At 40.5% G+C, this 18,564-nt stretch overlaps 1 protein-coding gene across 1 annotated transcript in view; it reads right to left on the bottom strand.

Moving 5' to 3' along the window:
* Positions 1 to 216: 216 nt before the first annotated feature.
* SEC14L1 (SEC14 like lipid binding 1) overlaps positions 217 to 18,564 on the bottom strand; it is a 37,780-nt gene continuing 19,432 nt past the window's right edge. Inside the window, exons 7-16 of the mRNA XM_070739806.1 lie at positions 18,304 to 18,413; positions 16,967 to 17,156; positions 14,662 to 14,750; positions 13,597 to 13,667; positions 12,663 to 12,834; positions 11,286 to 11,420; positions 8,525 to 8,659; positions 5,921 to 6,175; positions 4,194 to 4,372; positions 217 to 2,584 (exon numbers count right to left, since the gene is read on the bottom strand). Coding sequence (XP_070595907.1) covers positions 2,479 to 2,584; positions 4,194 to 4,372; positions 5,921 to 6,175; positions 8,525 to 8,659; positions 11,286 to 11,420; positions 12,663 to 12,834; positions 13,597 to 13,667; positions 14,662 to 14,750; positions 16,967 to 17,156; positions 18,304 to 18,413 — 1,442 coding nt within the window. The 3' untranslated portion in view covers positions 217 to 2,478. The remainder of the gene's footprint in view (positions 2,585 to 4,193; positions 4,373 to 5,920; positions 6,176 to 8,524; positions 8,660 to 11,285; positions 11,421 to 12,662; positions 12,835 to 13,596; positions 13,668 to 14,661; positions 14,751 to 16,966; positions 17,157 to 18,303; positions 18,414 to 18,564) is intronic.

The raw sequence follows: 18,564 nt of genomic DNA on the forward strand, positions 1-18,564 counted from the left end.
ACATTTCAATGAGGTCTTCAGAAGTATCTTTTGGGTGGGCAATGGGTGCCTCTGTTGTGACACCCGTGACAAAAGGGACCCTATGTGAGATTCATCCAGCACACAAAAATCATTTAATGAAATAGCCACACAGCCATCCCTACACTTACCACTCTTGTTTTATCTTGTAGAAAATCACCCCTTCTGAAGCATGCTGACAAGAAATGGATTCAGACATTTTTCCCATATCACATTTATTACGGATACAATTTTTTTTAAAAAAAAAATTAAAAGACTGTTACTTTATTACCAAGATTGCGGTAATATGTTTAGAAAACATTTACAGAAATCAATATGAAGTTCAGGAACGGCGAGAAGGTGGGAGAAAGTTGCTCAATTGAGTTAATAGAAGGAAGGATGACCAGGCTTATCAGTTCTGGCGGAATAATATAGTTAGATCACACACTAAGGAGAAGAGCAAAGAGTTAATCCAGCCACAGGTGGGATGTCATGCTTTTTAGGAGGAATAAGAACCCTTCCATTCCAAGTCTGTGTGTGCTTTGAGCTCTGAAATGCCCTCTCCTCCCAAAGTCCCTTCTTTTTCAGAGCCTTTGTTTTTGAGAGGGAAGACTGTACCATTTTGCAACCAGGCAAGGGAGACACTAATTACAAGAAGGATGAACATGGCACAATGTTTCTGAGGCTGGGAACCATGTTTGTGATTACATACCAACAATTACAACTGCTACTGAAGATAATTACCACGCTAGTGCTCTTAGTAGTTAAGAAACTATCACAAAAAAGCAGCGGCTGGGTGAAATACAGCATGTGTGGGTCTGTGGAACAAATCTATATACTCTTTCAATTCCATTTAACCAGTATTCAGAATAGTCATCTCGATTAATACTTTATGCACTTCCTGGTTTTGGTTTTTTAATTCCATATGACCAGTCCTTTGAATTAGGCACATAAACACTCTGATCTTAAAACAAATCCCTTTCATTTCTAATTAATCAATGTGCAGGTTGCATTCATCCTTACTTTCCTTTTTCCGAAACAGACTGCATATTAACCTTCTACAAGATATGTAAGCACAGAGTAAGTACAAAGTCTTCTCTAAACAAGACTGTAATTACACCCTGGAGGTGTGTTTGTGTGTGTGTGTGTGTGTGTGTGTGCGTGTGTGGTAACTAGAGCTTTAAATGGGAGTAAATGAATCCAACAGATACCATTTCAGCAGCTCTTGTTGGCTACGGGAACAGATTTGCAATCCTTGTAGAATTATACTCATTTGCATCAGCAAGGTTAGCCTGGCAGCTGGCTGTTTTAGGTTCCAAGGCTTCCAAAAGGCATGCTTCAAATACGAATGAAGCAAGTGCTGGAGAGCTTAAGCAACCTTTAGCAAATTTACTATTACAGAAACATGGGGATGTCTGCAATGAATTTATTGCCACAGCAGGCTGTGCTCTGTTAAGAGGGTAAACATCCCGTCTGTACTGCAGTATAGCGCACGAGGCGTCTCTCGGCATTCGCAGGACAGATCAGGGAAGTGGAGAAGAGCACAGGAAAGAAAGGACCGATGCAGCCACTTCTCCAGGAAGCTCTTGGCAGAAAAGATGCCACTCTTCAAAGGGTATTTGTCGAGGGTGAAAAGAAGCAAAGGAGGTACAATCAGGTGCACCTCCAGGAGAAACAAACCTGAGGACTCGAAGGAGGGCCAGCCTTTGGGTTGAGTTAAGGAGAGCCTGCTCTGCCCTCTTCCTTCCCACCTTCGATGCTCAGAAGTGTACGTTCTAGCTTAATGCCTTTCAATGCCCCAAAAAATAAAAAACCAAGGAGTCTGTCCTTAACCATGTGAGCTAAGCAGAATGAACTCGTGTTAAAAGAGCTGCCTGGCAGGACAGACAGCTCACCTCCCCGTCAGGGCAGCGCCTCTGGCTGAGAAAAGGTCAGGAAAAAGGTTCAGCCAGTTCACCAGCTGGCTTTTCACGAAACGATAGGCACCCAGCTACTGCCCTGCACCCCTTAGGCCTTCCTTAATGCTGGGCTGTAACAGAGGAGAGACTCGGGAGAGCAGAAAGCAGAAGAAGGGGCATGCAAACTTTGCAAAAGTCTCACTGGCAAAACCTTTGGGACAGACTTCTAATGCGTTACAAATATATCAACAGGAAGTTAAATAAATTCTCAGCCATACAACCACTGATTGATTCTTCCTTTGCAAAAACAGCCCTTTTACGTTTCCAGGTGAGAATTTGTGCAAGCGTATGTATAAAAAACTATGGCTATTAAGATTAGACACACTCTTTCGGTTCTAATTCAAAACGAAACCAGAATATTTAAATGCACACAGCTACTTTTACTATCTATAAAAAAGACCTTCCATTTGTGTGTTCGGGTTTTTTTTGCAAGTGTCACTGATGGTGATGGTGCTGTATTGCGGAGGACTGCCGTAGACGAGGGTCCAGCCGTCTCATCAACTGGCTTTTGTAGGCAGCGGCACTACCTGGAAATCATGGAGCTGGACTGAGACTGGCCGGAGGAAGTTGTAGCAGCACTGAGCTGAGAAAATCCACTGTGACTTGATTCAAGGCTGCTCATGGATCCCCTGTGGAAAGATAGACTCACAGTAAGCATAAGACACTTTCACATGCCGAACTGTATGCAAAAACTATACACAGAGAAGGGGAGGAAATCCCAAATGGAATCGGCAATGCTTACTGATAGGTTCAATGTATAAATACTGATCATGGAGGGTTTTTTTTATTAGTTTTAGCTTCCACAATTTCCTAGCCAATCTGAGGAACATACAGCAGCTGGAAAAGGGCTGGTTAATATAGTCAGTTACCCAAGTACCCAAAGAACCAGAATGAATCATCCATGTATATACCAGCTTCCCAAAGCAACTTCCAACTATTACAACAAACGATAAGCCTCAAAGATGCCGAAGTCTAAAAAGCCAGATTTTTTTTTTTTACAAAGAATAAAAAGTAGCTTGCCATATATTTTTATAGCTAACACCACTGAAAAATGCAACAATTCCATAATACCTTGTTTAAGAACCTTCAGTAAGAAAATAAATTGTTCTTCAGGACTTAATTGAAGGTCTGCAATGACCTGCTAACAATGAAGAAAAGAGTACTTCTTGCCTTCCAAAACCAACTTCTAATTCAATAAACTAAGGAAAATTAAGTTTTCTCTAACAAATAAACACAGTGTATGAAATCCAAAAAATTCCTTAAATTTATTCAGATTACAAAAGATTAATCTGAGTCAATTTAAGGAATCTTCTGGATTTTATATACTAAAAAGTGTTCACATATACAATTGCCACTTATAACCAAAAACCAAACTGATTTGAAGAGACAAAACGCCAATACCTGCACTCATCTTATAGCGAACAGCATCAAAAAGAGATTTGTCATAAATTCATTTATAAAAGTATTTGGCTTGGTGTTTTCTTTCTCTTCAAATCAATAAGCAAAGGTTGTCATTGTTTGATAGTTCTGGAACTACGCAGATGTTTGATCTCTTTAATGTAAAAAAAGATCAGTAAAGCTATTTACATAGTCCATGATTAGTGTAGTTTTTGAGACCTGTACATACATTTTAACAACAATTTGCCCCTTATCTCTTGTCTAAATAATGATCTAACTTTTTTCCTCCATCTCTATCAAACCAATGTTAGTTAATATTAGTCAAGTGTACTTATTGTTTAGAAGGCATTGGCTATATTAGCTTCCCCTAGAGATTATTAAGTTTTCCGATAGGACAAAAACAATCAAAATCATTTTCCAACATTTTACTTGGAGTTTTTGGCCTGCCACACTTTATGCGATTTTAAATTGTATTCTTTGCTATGGGCATTGCATGAGGGATGTCTGCATGCAGCCATAACAAATTCCTTCTACGTTGTCAAGGTCATCCTTTGTCTTTGCGCTAGCGCACCTGCACAAAAGGAGATGGGAGTTGCTGCCAAGTTGGCAGATGAAGACTGGTCAATGTGATGGATTTGGGGGTGTGGGGACAAGGGCTTGAACTTTCAACTGGGTGGAGAAATCCCTGGGACTTCAGATTTGGGTTTCTCCTTGATGTGCCAATATGGCTCTGCTAATAAATTGGATCTTTGGGGAATACTTTGCCTTGGACTCAGATTTAATTTCCGATGCTATTTGAAACCCTGACATTGGCATTTGCAACATTGCAGTTAACTTTACCTGAAATCTTCTGACCCAATTACTTCTGTGTAGTACATCACTTTGCATTTGTGGGATGAGACCTGCAGGGATGCCAGTACATCATCAACACGAGGCAGGCTGGTGGTAGCGCAGGCAGGCATGCTGTGGAACTTCCACTGGAGAATGTAGAAGCCAGGCCATCTAGTCACATGAGAGCCCTTAAAAAGCAAGAGCAGAGGAAATCAGTGCTAATAACCATCCATTTGGATATAACGTAGTGCACTTCATCAATCGGCAGTTGAGTCTCCCTTTCATGCTCAGCCTACTTGATCAATTCAGAGCGGTTGGCAGGCAAGAACATAACAAACATAGTTCCACTAAACACGATTCGGTTTTCTTGAATTTAGTGCAATTAATCATTATGGCTTATCACAGATATATCTGTATGAAAAATAAGGATTAATTGGCAAGTACGGCATACATAATACCTAGTACCACATCTTGACTTGGTGGTAAACCTCAATGTTTAGACCAGTGCATATAAAACCACAAAGTTGTAATGAATTATGTAGCCCACCATCCTTCAGATTGATTTATGCATAGTTTTGAACATACTAATTTGTTGCAATCCTATGTTTTGCATATCACCCTTTTAAAATGCAGAGAAGTAATTTTCAGAGATTCCAAAATCTGGATATTTCCCCTAAAAAAACCAGCTACATCCCAGAAGGAGGTTGCAAAATTTTAAGAAGGGCTAGATAGAGGGATTCATCACCAACTAAAGCAGTCAAAGATTGAAAGGCTTATTTGCTGGCAGAGGTTCCTTATTGATGTACAATTTATCTGCGAAGTGCATGACTGGTTAAAATATCTCTCTCCCCTTGTCCTGAAAGAGGAGTTACTTTAAGGTTGATTTGCTGAGGACCTCTAATTTCAATGTTGAATTGGCACCTCAGTTTATAGAACTCTAAAATGAGTCACTGATTAAATGTTCTAGTGTGAAGCAGAAGGAAAAATAGGTTTAGTGGGAGAAACTAAGCTCACACTATTTGAGAAGGACTTCAGCCATATTAAGGCAACCTGTTTTGGATGCGAAAACACACAAAGTCCTCACATTCTAATGATTTCACATGATAAATTAGGAATTGTATTAAGACCAATGACATAATCACAAAGAAGCAACGCAAGAATGCTGTGGTAGATACAGTGTTCCCTCGATTTTCGCGGGGGATGCGTTCCGAGACCGCCCGCGAAAGTTCAATTTCCGTGAAGTAGAGATGCGGAAGTAATACACCATTTTTGGCTATGGACAGTATCACACATTAAAGTTCCCTTAACACTTTAAACCCCTAAATTACCATTTCCCATTCCCTTAACAACCATTTACTCACCATTATTACTGGTACTCACAGTTTAATAAGACATTTAGTGATCCTGATATTTATAAACATAATTATTTATTTGGCGATAAAAATGCTGATTGGCCGAGATTTCAGCCAATCAGCAATGGCAAATGAAAGTTTGGCAATGACGTATGACGTCATCGGGTGGAAAAAAACATGGTATAGAAAAAAAAATGCAAAGTATTTTTTAATTAATATTTTTTGAAAAACCGTGGTATAGGCTGTTCGCGAAGTTTGAACCTGCGAAAATCGAGGGAACACTGTATTCAGAATGTGCTTGAATTAAAAAGCCTGTTCTGATAAATCTTAAAAGCATTTTGCTAGGAACCAAAGTAGGGACTGTGCTTAGGGACGTGTTCTCACCTGCACGCTTTCCCCTTCCTTGCAAATGAGCGGTGATTCCACCATACTGTAGTCTCGCCCCAGTTGCCAGGCTTTGTCTATCAACTGTACGTTATTTCCACCAGGAGAGGTAATACTATGTGCCCCGACCAAAGAGTCTTTTTTGGGAGGCTGAGGGGCTCTCTTGGAGTGATAGATGTTGAAAACAATATCACCTTTACAAACATCAAAATCCCAGGTGATCACAGAGGTAGCTTCCACAATCTGAATGAAAATCTGAAAAGAAAAGCAATATTAATATATTGGATATATTAGAAACTCAAGTCATGGCAGATATGTCTACCAGCCAAGGCTCCCCTGTCAGCCTTCCCTCAATAAGAATTGTGCACTGTGTCTGGTTTTAAGCCTGCTATTTGTATTAGTTATATTACCAATAAAGGAGAATATTTATTCTTCAGGTTTGAAATAAAGGGTCCTTGGTGCCGAGCTTATTTTCTTGCAGATGTTTCATAACTCAAAACTAGGTAGCATCATCAGTGCTAGTAAGCAGTGGGATTTGCTCAGTTTCTGTTCTAGTGGCTTGCCCTGTTAGTATTGGTGGAGACATGTTCTTAGAGGTCTGTGGTTGGGCTGGTTATTGTTAGCTTGCTTGGCAGTTCCTTGACTTGGGGTATTGTTTACCTTGATTGTTGGTCTGATATTAATCTTGGAGTTAATCTATGGTCATCTGAGTGCTGATTGCTGGTGAAGAGGTAGTTGAGTCTTTTGTTCCCTTTTTGGCTTGTTCATTATCTCTTTTGCATAGTATGTAGCTATTGTTGATGCCTATGTGTCTACTGATGGCTAATTTGTCAGGGTGCCAGGCTTCTAGAAATTCCCTGGCATTTTTGGACTTGGCTTGGTTTAGGATGGTCACAGTTTCCCAATTGAAACTATGGTTACGTCCATCCATAAGTACCACCTATCAGAAATCAGACTGAAGAGTTCATCTAGCTACAACATCCATTATTTGTGTCACATACTTAAAGCAATAGTGTCTGCTATTGTACAGTTTTAATCTTCATGTTAGATGATTGTTAAAACCTTAACATTGCAAATCAAAATCTGATGCCCAAAGCCAGAAACATAGGCTTTTGTCAGGAAAGACCTACAGCTATTTAATCAAAAACTAGAAACAGAAGCTAGGAAGACTAGGAAAATACTGAGAGCCAAGCATTAGCAGAACCATTAACTCCATTCAGATCACAGAGGGAGAGTCTGGTCCCCTTTGTAACTTTTTAATTGCAGATTTTGGAATACTGGATCATTCCAGTGAAACTGGGGAAGGAAGTCAAGGGCTGGGGACTTCCCATACTTCACTTAAGGTCTCTTTTCCTTAGAAATAAAGCATTACCTATTACAAATTCATAGATAGTATTTTAAGGTCACTCAGATAATACTCAAGATAGCATTCTTGCCCAAAATTGTCATGCAAGATTGAAGCGCCTAATGGAAAGTACAATTTTTAAAAAATACGAAAAGTTTTATGGTATGATTTTCCCTAACTATGCATATTTTTTCAGTTTTGAAATCGAAAGAGTATCACTTGAACTAGTTCTGAAAATAAAATTGCTTCCAAAAATTCTTCCCACCCAGCTAGATAGCAAGCCCTAAGGAAAGCTGAGCCTGATTGATACTCAGGGGAGAGCCTACCAGGAAACAGCAAAACTAGAGCGAAAAAAGAGGCTAGACTAGGAAGTTAAAAAAAATGCCAGAAAATATCCATGGTAAACCATTTCCTTAATATTTCTAAGAAAACAACATGGATTTATTCATGAGGTCATCAGGAATTGACCTTGATTTGAAACATAGAAAAGTAGAAGTCTGACGGCAGAAAAAGACCTCATGGTCCATCTAGTCTGCCCTTATACTATTTTCTGTATTTTATCTTAGGATGGATATATGTTTATCCCAGGCATGTTTAAATTCAGCTACTGTGGATTTATCTACCACGTCTGCTGGAAGTTTGTTCCAAGGATCTACTACTCTTTCTGTAAAATAATATTTTCTCATGTTGCTTTTGATCTTTCCCCCAACTAACTTCAGATTGTGTCCCCTTGTTCTTGTGTTCACTTTCCTATTAAAAACACTTCCCTCCTGGACCTTATTTAACCCTTTAACATATTTAAATGTTTCGATCATATCCCCCCTTTTCCTTGTCCTCCAGACTATACAGATTGAGTTCATTAAGTCTTTCCTGATATGTTTTATGCTTAAGACCTTCCACCATTCTTGTAGCCCGTCTTTGGACCCGTTCAATTTTTTCAATATCTTTTTGTAGGTGATGTCTCCAGAACTGAACACAGTATTCCAAATGTGGTCTCACCAGCGCTCTATATAGCGGGATCATAATCTCCCTCTTCCTGCTTGTTATACTTCTAGCTATGCAGCCAAGCATCCTACTTGCTTTCCCTACCGCCTGACTGCACTGTTCACCCATTTTGAGACTGTCAGAAATCACTACCCCTAAATCCTTCTCTTCTGAAGTTTTTGCTAACACAGAACTGCCAATACAATTATTTTTATCAAAGACCAGATTATTTTTATCAAAGACCAGAGGGAAAGAGGAAAAATAAAACGATTTACCTCATGAGGAGCTCCTTTGAAGACACTTGCAGACTGATAAATAGTTTCTGTCCACAATTTTATGTCTTCGTTTTCCAGTTCTTCTGCTGTCCGGTACAAAGATTTGGGAACCAGCCCACCTTCTGGAACTTCGCACTAAATAAATGTAATTAAAGTGCGGAGAGAAAAGAGTTAGCAAAATGGATCTGTTTCTGCTCCAACTGTAAACATCTCAGGAAGAATATTCCACAGCCAATTTGAAATAGGGAGAAGATGTAAAACAATTTGATGAGTATAACAACTGTGTGTGACTGGAAATGACCCCATTTTCTCACTGTAGCAGTAGTGGGTTTCAATTACGTTCACTATCGGTTCACTATCGGGAGTGTGCGTGTGATGCTTCTGCGCATGTGCACATATGTCCAGGCGAGTGAGTGGAGCCTCCCACTGCCGCTACTACCCAATCCGGAGAGAACTGGTAGCAACCCACTGCACTGTAGCCTATGACTGCCTTCACAACATACTTCTCAAGCAGACAGTGATAAGACACAGACTGAGAATTAATTGGCCCGAAACACTGGATTTCTGCTTGACTTCACTGTAAGACAAGCTAGATTCAAAAACTAGCTTTTCAGCAGTAAAAGAACATTATTACAGTGTTCTATACAAATGAATACTGTACATAAGCAGGATTTGAGTTCATTATTATAAATGGTATACATTTATTTATTTAGTTATTTATTTGGATTTATATTTATATTATATTACAAGATACAGTGATCCCCCGCTCGTTGCGAGGGTTCCGTTCCAGGACCCCCCGCAACGAGCGGGTTTTCGCGAAGTAGCGCTGCGGAAGTAAAAACACCATCTGCGCATGTGCAGATGGTGTTTTTAACTTCCGCCGCGCTAGCGAGGAGCTGAAGATTGGGGGGCGGGGCGGCCGCCGACATGGGGGGCTCGCTAGCACCCCCCCGAACCCCCAACCCGGGTTTGGGGGGGTGCTAGCAAGCCCCCCATGTCGGCGGGGATGTTTTAAAACACCCGCACGGCTTTCCAATGAGTCCCGAAGACAAACGCGGAAGTTTGCCGTTTGTCTTCGGGACTCATTGGAAAGCTCCGATCGTTTTAAAACAGTTGCGCCGTTCTCCGCTGACTCCTGGCGAACTTCCCCGCTTTAGGAGTCAGCGGAGAACGGCGCGCCTGCTTGGCTTCCCTCGCCAGCACAGCCAACGTGCGCTACGATCTTCCGGGCGTGCCAGGCTCAGTGATGGAAGGCAGCCGCTTGGCCCGGGATGCTGGGCCGAGAGGAGCCGGGCTTGATCCGCTGAGCCTGGCTGGCCCGGAAGATCGTAGCACGCGTTGGCTGCAGCGGCGAGGGAAGCCAAGCCGGCAGCAATGTCGCCGCCGCTGCAGCCAACGCGCGCTACAATCTTCCGGGCCAGCCAGGCTCAGCGGATCAAGCCCGGCTCCTCTCGGCCCAGCATCCCGGACCAAGCGGCTGCCTTCCGTCACTGAGCCTGGCTCGCCCGGAAGATCGTAGCGCGCGTTGGCTGCAGCGGCGGCGACATTGCTGCCAGCTTGGCTTCCCTCGCCGCTGCAGCCAACGCGCGCTACGATCTTCCGGGCGAGCCAGGCTCAGTCACGGAAGGCAGCTGCTTGGCCCGGGATGCTGGGCCGAAAGGAGCCGGGCTTGAAGATCGCAGCGCGCGTTGGCTGCGGTGGCGAGGGCTTGCGATGGAGGGTGGAGGAAACGGCCATGGGAGGGCGAGCTGCCTCAGGGAGGAGGATCAGGCGGGACCAGGTGGGGGCTGGAATTTCTCTGCTGGGAAGAAGCGGCCAGGGCGAAGGGCGGGCGAGCGGCGAAGGGCGGGCGAGCGGGTGCTGGGGAGGGCTTCTCGCCCTCCCGCCAGCAAGAGGGGGAGCGAACGGCGTGGGCGGGCGAAGGGCGGGCGAGCGGCAGCGAGGAGTTTGCGTGGGCGGTGGGGAAACTCCTCGCTGATGCCAGCAAGAGGGGGAAGACCCAGGGAAGCCGCCCAGCAGCTGATCTGCTGGGCGCCATCTACGCATGCGTGCCCATAGAAAAAAAGGGCACGCATGCGTAGATGGTATTTTGACTTCCGGGTTCAAAATTAGCAAATTACCCTGTTCGCAATGGTTGGGGATGCAATAACCGGGGGATCACTGTATATTCTAAAGATGTTACCTAAACGACATGGTTCTATCATGGGGTCTGGGGATCCTGCAGATAATACAAGATGGCTGTATTATCTGTGAGTGGTAGTTGCCATTCTCCTACGCTTTTACATTTTGGATTTATTATGATTTTGATTGATTTATTTTTTATTTCTTTACACAAATTTGTTTTTTTTTTTGTTGTTTTAACTTGAGAACTGCTTAGAATCATGTAAATAAAATAGGGACTGTATTAATTTTAAAACAAAGCAAAACATTTTCTTGAAGCACTGTGAAGTTTCAAGGTTGGGTGGACAATGTGACAACAGACAAAGCCTTTGAGAAATCTCAAAATCGTTCCAGCCTAGAAACACTTGACTTCACTTGAATCCGAATGGATTCAAAGCCACCCAAACTGCTTTGCTAAATTGAACTGGATGATCCCTTCAGCAAATTGTGCCACTTATGCAACTCAAATAACTTCTTTGAAATGAATCTACGATTCTTTGCACAGGTCTAATAGACTGGGCACTGGATTGCACTGGCACAGAGCGTTGATTATTACAGGTCACTGAGCTTAGTTGACAAATATACTAATTTTTCTACCTACCATGCATTCTCCACCAAGAAAATCGGGAATAATTTCTTTGTCAATGTAATCCAACAGCCCACCAGGACCCTGGTAATCATTGCCAGCATAAATCAGGAATTTCTTTCGAGTGTTGTCATCAATAAAAGGACTAACCTACAAACAAAATGCTAAAGTAGTAACATTCCCAAGACATCAGATGAACTCAAGAGAAACACATTATTCCAATGGCCACTTACTGTAGGTCTATTCTCTAGCTGGGTTTCTACTTATGGCTCCAAAAATCAAGTACACTATAAATATCAAGCTTTGCCAATCTTATTTATTCCAAAGTACAGTGGAACCCCGACATAAGAGATGCTCTACTTAAGAGCAACTCGAGATAAGAGCTGGGAGGGGAGAGATATTTTTGTTCTACTTACAAGCCCAAATTCGAGATACAAGCGCCAAGGAGCTGTCTCCTGAAGCCAAATGCTAACTTCCGCGTTCGGCTTCAGGAGACAGCTGCGAAGCGGCGCGCGTGTTTTAAAACGTTGCAGCCGGCCTGGGGGGCTCGGGGGGGTGCTTGCAGCTTTCTTTCTTGCTCTTTTTCTTTCTCTCTTTTACCTTCCCTTCCTCTATTTCTTCTTTTCTTTCTCCTTCCCACCTTCTTCCCTCCCTCCCTTCACTCATTCCTCTCTTACTCTCCCCTTTCATAAGTTTCCTTGCTTCCTTCCTCTGTTCCTGTCCCTTCCCCCTTTCTTTCTTTCTTTCTTTCTTTCTTTCTTTCTTTCTTTCTTTCTTTCTTGCTCTTTTTCTTTCTCTCTTTTACCTTCCCTTCCTCTATTTCTTCTTTTCTTTCTCCTTCCCACCTTCTTCCCTCCCTCCCTCCCTTCACTCATTCCTCTCTTACTCTCCCCTTTCATAAGTTTCCTTGCTTCCTTCCTCTGTTCCTGTCCCTTCCCTCTTTCCTTCCTTCCTTCCCACCCTCCGTCCATTCATTCACCCATTCCTCTCTTGATCGCTTAAAGCCGGTCCCTGGTGCAAAAAGGGTTGGGGACCTCTGTCCTACAGGATTGGGTGGCAGAGAAGTTGAACATATGTAAATTTAAAAGTTTAAGAAAGTTTACAAGTTAAGTGAAAGAAACTTCATTATTCATTTATATGTACATGTACATTTCTTCATTAAAAACATGTCTTTCTGCATAATTTAGACTAACTTTGTGAGTTTTTTGAGGGCTGGAACCAATTAAAATTATTTACATTAATTCCTATGGGGAAAAGTCGTTCGAGATAAGAGCTGCTCGACTTAAGAGCCCAGGTCCGGAACGAATTAAACTCATATCTCGAGGTACCACTGTACATACTGATCCCAATTTACAAAACACAAATTCTCAGAGAACCAACTTAAGAACCTACCAGTGTCCAAAGGACTGGAAACACTCTGGGAGCTCGGAGAATTAACAGACGTCCTAGCGTTTCTGGATAATTAGCTTCTACCACCTCAATAATCCTCAGCAAGGCCTTGACCCCAGGTCTCCACAGATGGCGCATGTTCAAACCCTCCAGATCCACCAAGCAAGTCCAAGAGCTGTGTTTTCCCAAAATAAAACATAATCCGCATGTTCAACTTAAATCAATCAAGCAATTATTTGATTGTGACAGTATACAAATATACCCTACTATATTAGATGTTTTTACTCCTCACTTAAATTCTTGTAGGTCAAAAAGTTTTAAATCATAACCGTAATACCTGAAATATTTATTAATGAAAAGAGAATAAATTTACCCTCCACTCTTTCAAATCCAGATGCTTATAATTCCTTCAATATCCTTCCAACTCTTTCAATTTTTGTGATTAATTGCATTGGTCACTCATGAAAAGCAAGCACCCACCCACAATTTCACTTTTTGGCCTTACAATATTTTTATTGATTTGTTTACATCCTATCCCATTTTGTTCATCCACCCTGGTTTAAAATATGGGATTTCAAAACAGTCCTCTTTTCACACTGGTTCAATATAATTAGCTGAGCTAGATGGTATCTTGCTTGGTATACTGCTCTTGGGATTATCATCACTTTCCATTCCCACCTGCACTTATTTGGATCTATTCTTAGCTCTTACTCTGAAGTATCTGACACTGCTGTTTAATGACTGAACTTTAGCAGAGTGGATGGGATGCCAGAATCTTGCAGAATCAAGTCTGACCAGTGGAATCGTGTTAAAGTGTTCCATTGGTTAACCTAGGACTTTATCAAAACACTGCATAGCAAAACTTTATCTCAATTAGCATAAACATGTCTAAAGTTCAGTGAAACAGACTCATGGGACTTCAAGAAAGTTTCTTTACCTAATAGGCCTTCCAAATACTTTTGTATTTTCTTTACACCTCCTCAGTCCTTCTTCATTTATAGATAGAACCTGCATATTAATAAAAAAGAAAGATGAGGATGTTGAATTATGTTGCTGTAAAATGACCAGGGGTAAAATTTCAGACACAGAGTTACTTTGGGTTCAACTTTGATTTTTGTATAAAATTTAAAAATAAAATAAAATAAAATGAAAGTCAGTATTTTTTGTGTAGTATCTGAACTGCAAAATAATTTGATATCTTTGAATATCTAGTTTTGAGGAATCAATATGTGCATATATTTTAAAATGTAAAATTATAGCTCTTACAATTTAGAAATGAATTGAATACATCAGAAGATGTTACTTTATATTTTTGGGAATGTTGAAAAAGAAATTAATATGATTTATGTTGATGATGTAAGAAATGTGAAAGTTAATACAATGTGGTCTTGTCCATCTACAGCTTTATTTGGATTTCAAATCATTACATATGTTAATGCACTTGAGAAGAAATATTACAGCCAACGATCTCAATGTAATGTTGACATATTTTTCCTAAAATGTAAAATTTGTTATCTCATTAATATGTTGGCACTTTGGAGGCTGGATCATGGAAAAAGTGGTAATTTTTTTTATGAAATTGGAAAAACAATTTCTGCCTTACTTATATTCAGAGGTAGGAAAGGCTGTCCTGATATCTGAGGATTAACCCCTCATTCTCCTATTCAGAAGTGAGCAATCTGAAGGAGCTGGTCAATAGTGAGAGATGCCCTATCTCAAGAGCAAAAAGCTGGCCATGTGTTTATTCTTGCACAACAGACAGAAAAAGCACGTTGTTATTCTAATAAAAGAGATTGTACAGATTGTCAATGACGTTCTAGAGTGCTCTCTGCTGTAATGTAACTTCTTCCAACTGATAATACCCTGCAGATATTTTGGACATGGTTAATACGAGCAACCTATCTGAGGAACATCCAGTTATGCTAACTGATACAAGATAATTGAAATGTGGATGTAACTTTGCCTAGAGAAATAATCTGCAAATCGTATCTGAAGCACTTACATAGCGAAGCAGGGCTTCTTCTCCAAGAGCTCGTACCAAACCTTTGGTATCCATCTGGCCTAGTCTCAACACATACAGTGGACGCCCATCTGAACCAAAAGAATAATAATGGTGACATTCAAGTTATCTTCAGATAAACCAAGAAATGATTAGAAGGCCTTTCTGTATTAGATTTTGTATTCTATATAAACTGGAGTGATCAATCCTTGCTTATTAACTTAATTTCCAACAAACATTTTGGCTGCATAAATAAAGATGACACATGAGTAAAGATGTTAAAGATTTAACAGTCGTTAAGTAAATGGCCAATGACTTTTGACCCCTTGCTTAATGGCTGTTCAAAGTTATGAGCTTAGAAAAGGTGCTTTACAGCCCATACTGCCCCCAGCCTCCATGGCCATATGACTGCATTTTGGGTGCTTAGCAACTAGCTTGCATTTATTCTTTCTTTCTTTCTTTCTTTCTTTCTTTCTTTCTTTCTTTCTTTCTTTCTTTCTTTCTTTCTTTCTTTCTTATTTTTATGCCTCCCTTCTCCTTAGACTCAGGGTGGCTTACAACATGTTAGCAACAGCACTTTTTAACAGAGCCAGCATATTGCCCCCACAACTGGTTATCAAGAAACCCATGATCATGTGATCACCATTTGCGATCTTCTCTGGCAGAAAGCGTATTCTGATAATAAGTTAAGAGTTGACTATTATTATTATTACTATTACTATTATTTTATTATTATTATTATTATTATTATTATTAATTATTAGATTTGTATGCTGCCCTTCTCCGAAGGCTCGAAGACTATATAGGAATTGCTGGCTTAAAATGTACTTATTATTATTTCTCTTTTTATTATATTATTTCAATTTCTATGGCTGCCCACTTATGTATCACTTGCTAACTTTCTCGTATGATTGCAAGTATTATAAACAGAAGAGCCAATGGGAAGGAAAAAAAAACCCATTATGATAAGCAGAATATTTTCGCCTAGATGAACAGGGGAACCATGAGTTAAATGACATACTGAAAAGTTATCAATGAAATTTAGAAGACATTGGTCTAACTATATTGACTCATCACAATTGTGCCAGGACACCTTCCTGATAGGTATTTATTTTTATTAGAGCTGCTTGATTCCAAAATGATTTGAGGTGGCTTAACATTTGAAAACTATTCATGACATAAAGGGGAAAAAAATTAGTGCCCAGGCAATGCCACACAAATAATAACTCCCTAAATCACCACGGAGTCCTTAACCTGAAACCTAGGAACAGAGGGAAGCTTTCAGAAGCTTCTGGAAGGACAGGAACCATAGTATGAGGATCCCAAAAGTGTTTTTTTTTTTCAAAAGGCAACTGGACTTTCTTTTTCCTTGAAGACATTTTGCTTCTCATCCACGGAGCTTCTTCGGTTTGCTGCAGAACTGAAGAAGCTTCTTGGATGAGAAGCAAAACGTCTTCCAAGAAAAACAAAACCCACATGGCCTTCTGAGAACAGCACCTTTTGGACAACCATGGCCTGGATGACTGATCATCTCCATAAATATAGTATGGGAATGCTGCTCCAGAGGAGGTACAGTATGCTTCTCTGTTCCCAGGAGATGGCAATTAACTGAAGGAACCTGGGGTGCGCACCCACTCTGCCCGATCTTAGTGAATGGGCAGAAACTATTGGGAACATGCAGTCCCTCAAACAACCAGAGCCCCATGCCCAGAAAGGCTATAGAATTGATGGCCAGCATCTTCTATTATACCCAGAATTCAACTGGCAACTGACACGGCTTGTAACACAGCAATGACACATGGGAGTAACATGAGATATCCCTTACAAGCCTATGCTCCTGAACTCTGGACCAGCTTTGAATGGTCTTCAATGGCCTCCAAAGGTACAACTTGATTTGATCCCATGGCAGCATTTAAGCTAGTCACTGCTATATGTTGTGTTCATCAAACTCCCAAACGGTGTATGATTGAAAACTGAGCAGAAATCTGAAGTTCCAGCTTATTAATGTATTTTTTTATAATGTCTTAATCTTGTATTTACCACTTAAGAATCAGCAACAACTGAAACAGCTTACCTGCCAAATAAATAATAAAGTCAAGACGTCTCACTCTTTATCATAAGATACCTATAACTTTATAGGTATCATATTTCCCTTTTACTCCAACAAAGTATCATAAACACTTTGTGTTTATAATTTTTAAGTACTTTAAACAAGTCCCATTTGGTTCTCTTCAGCAAAGCATTCTGGCAGCATTTCAGAAGACCTAAGACTTCTCCCTCTTAAACGCCTGCATCGATGTTACTATACCTTTGTCATGATGGTGCCAACCACCTGCATAATAATCCTGCAGTACTTGAGGAGGGTTCCAGGTATCGAGGATGTAGTCCACCTGATGCTGTTTGCGCCACGTTAAAGACTGGCACAGGATTTCTCTGGCCTTATCAATGTTGAAATCTCGGGCACGCAAGAATCTTAAGATGTGCTCATCTTTGGGAATCTATAAATGTAATTAATCACCAAATAAGAACTGTCAAAAGTATATATAATATTCTGTAAGAAAATTTCAAGGCGTACACTAGTCCCTTTCCGTGCCACCCCTTCTCCATAAAAAAGCTGCCATTTCTTTCATTCCTTCATTCCACAGAAAAATAGACCAATCAGACAAGAATTTTAAAAGAATATTTGGAGAACACCTAAAAGCTTTGATGAGAAATACAGGGAACGGAAATAAACTGGGACATTGTGTGTGTGTGTGTGTGTGTGTGTGTATGTACGTGTGTGTACTCAGCTAAGAGTACTATCCTATAACTTAAATAATTTTTTTGATTAAAACATGGCAATGAAGACTGAAAAACTAAATAACTGGAGTTAATAAATGATAATGTAAATATCAGCCTAACTAGCCTTTTCTAATAGTCAGTTCCTGAAGTGCTCTATGGCTGAGATATGATAAAAATCCCTGTGGCTCTCTTACCACTCTCCCTTTAACAGGAACCACATGCTGCTGCTTTTAAATTCAAACACATCACTGTCAGGGCTGAGAATCCATTCAAATTGCAGTGCTTAAATTTAAAGTGTTAGCAGCCCATTTGGTCCTTCCCCTCCCAAATCTTTTCTAAGCCCCTGCCAATAATGTTGTCTTATTTTTGCCCCACACCAAAACAGAAGACATGCATTAGGTTCACCCTGAAAAAAATTGCATGTTTTCGTCTCACACAAAGCATTTGAAATTGATCCATACACAAAGCAATTCATGAACAGAATGTTTTTCATAAACTTATCTAAGGGGAAAAACTAGAAATCCAAGGACAAAAAGATGCCTTATAGTAGAATGGAGAAGTTTAAACAGGAAATATAAGAACACAGTCCAAGAAATGTTCTACTGTAGTACTAGAAGATCATAAGAACATCACAAGGAGGAGGTCTTGGAGGAGGGAGAATCACCCATTTCTGAAATAGATTTGGGGATCTAAATTCTGCACTATGGGAAACTAAAGATGAGAATTTCCTACTCTATAAATAAATACATAAACAATTTTGCACTTTGTTTTCCTTCCTCTGGACACTGACATTCTGCCAGACATTCTTGTACACCATGCACCTTTCTGATGAACAGGAAGCAAAAGACAGACACATCCTCTTACTTTGCCTTTGTGTGTTTCCTGGAGCCACTGCCGAAGCCTGATGAGGCAGCTTTCCTGGAGTGGGGTCAAGTCGCCCAGATACCTCTTGATATAATCTGCATCTAATTTGTCTGAAAGATTCAAGTAGAATTGTTTTCATTAACCACACTTCTAGTGGAAACTCATTTTTGAAATGGTCAAATTATTTACACAAGTTAGCCGCTAGTAGTTTTGATAGATATTTTCATCAGTTCTGCAGATCCTTGTAAACTCTGCACTGCT

Source organism: Erythrolamprus reginae, chromosome 2 (genome assembly GCF_031021105.1).
Source record: "Erythrolamprus reginae isolate rEryReg1 chromosome 2, rEryReg1.hap1, whole genome shotgun sequence".
Taxonomy (NCBI): Eukaryota; Metazoa; Chordata; class Lepidosauria; order Squamata; family Dipsadidae; genus Erythrolamprus; species Erythrolamprus reginae.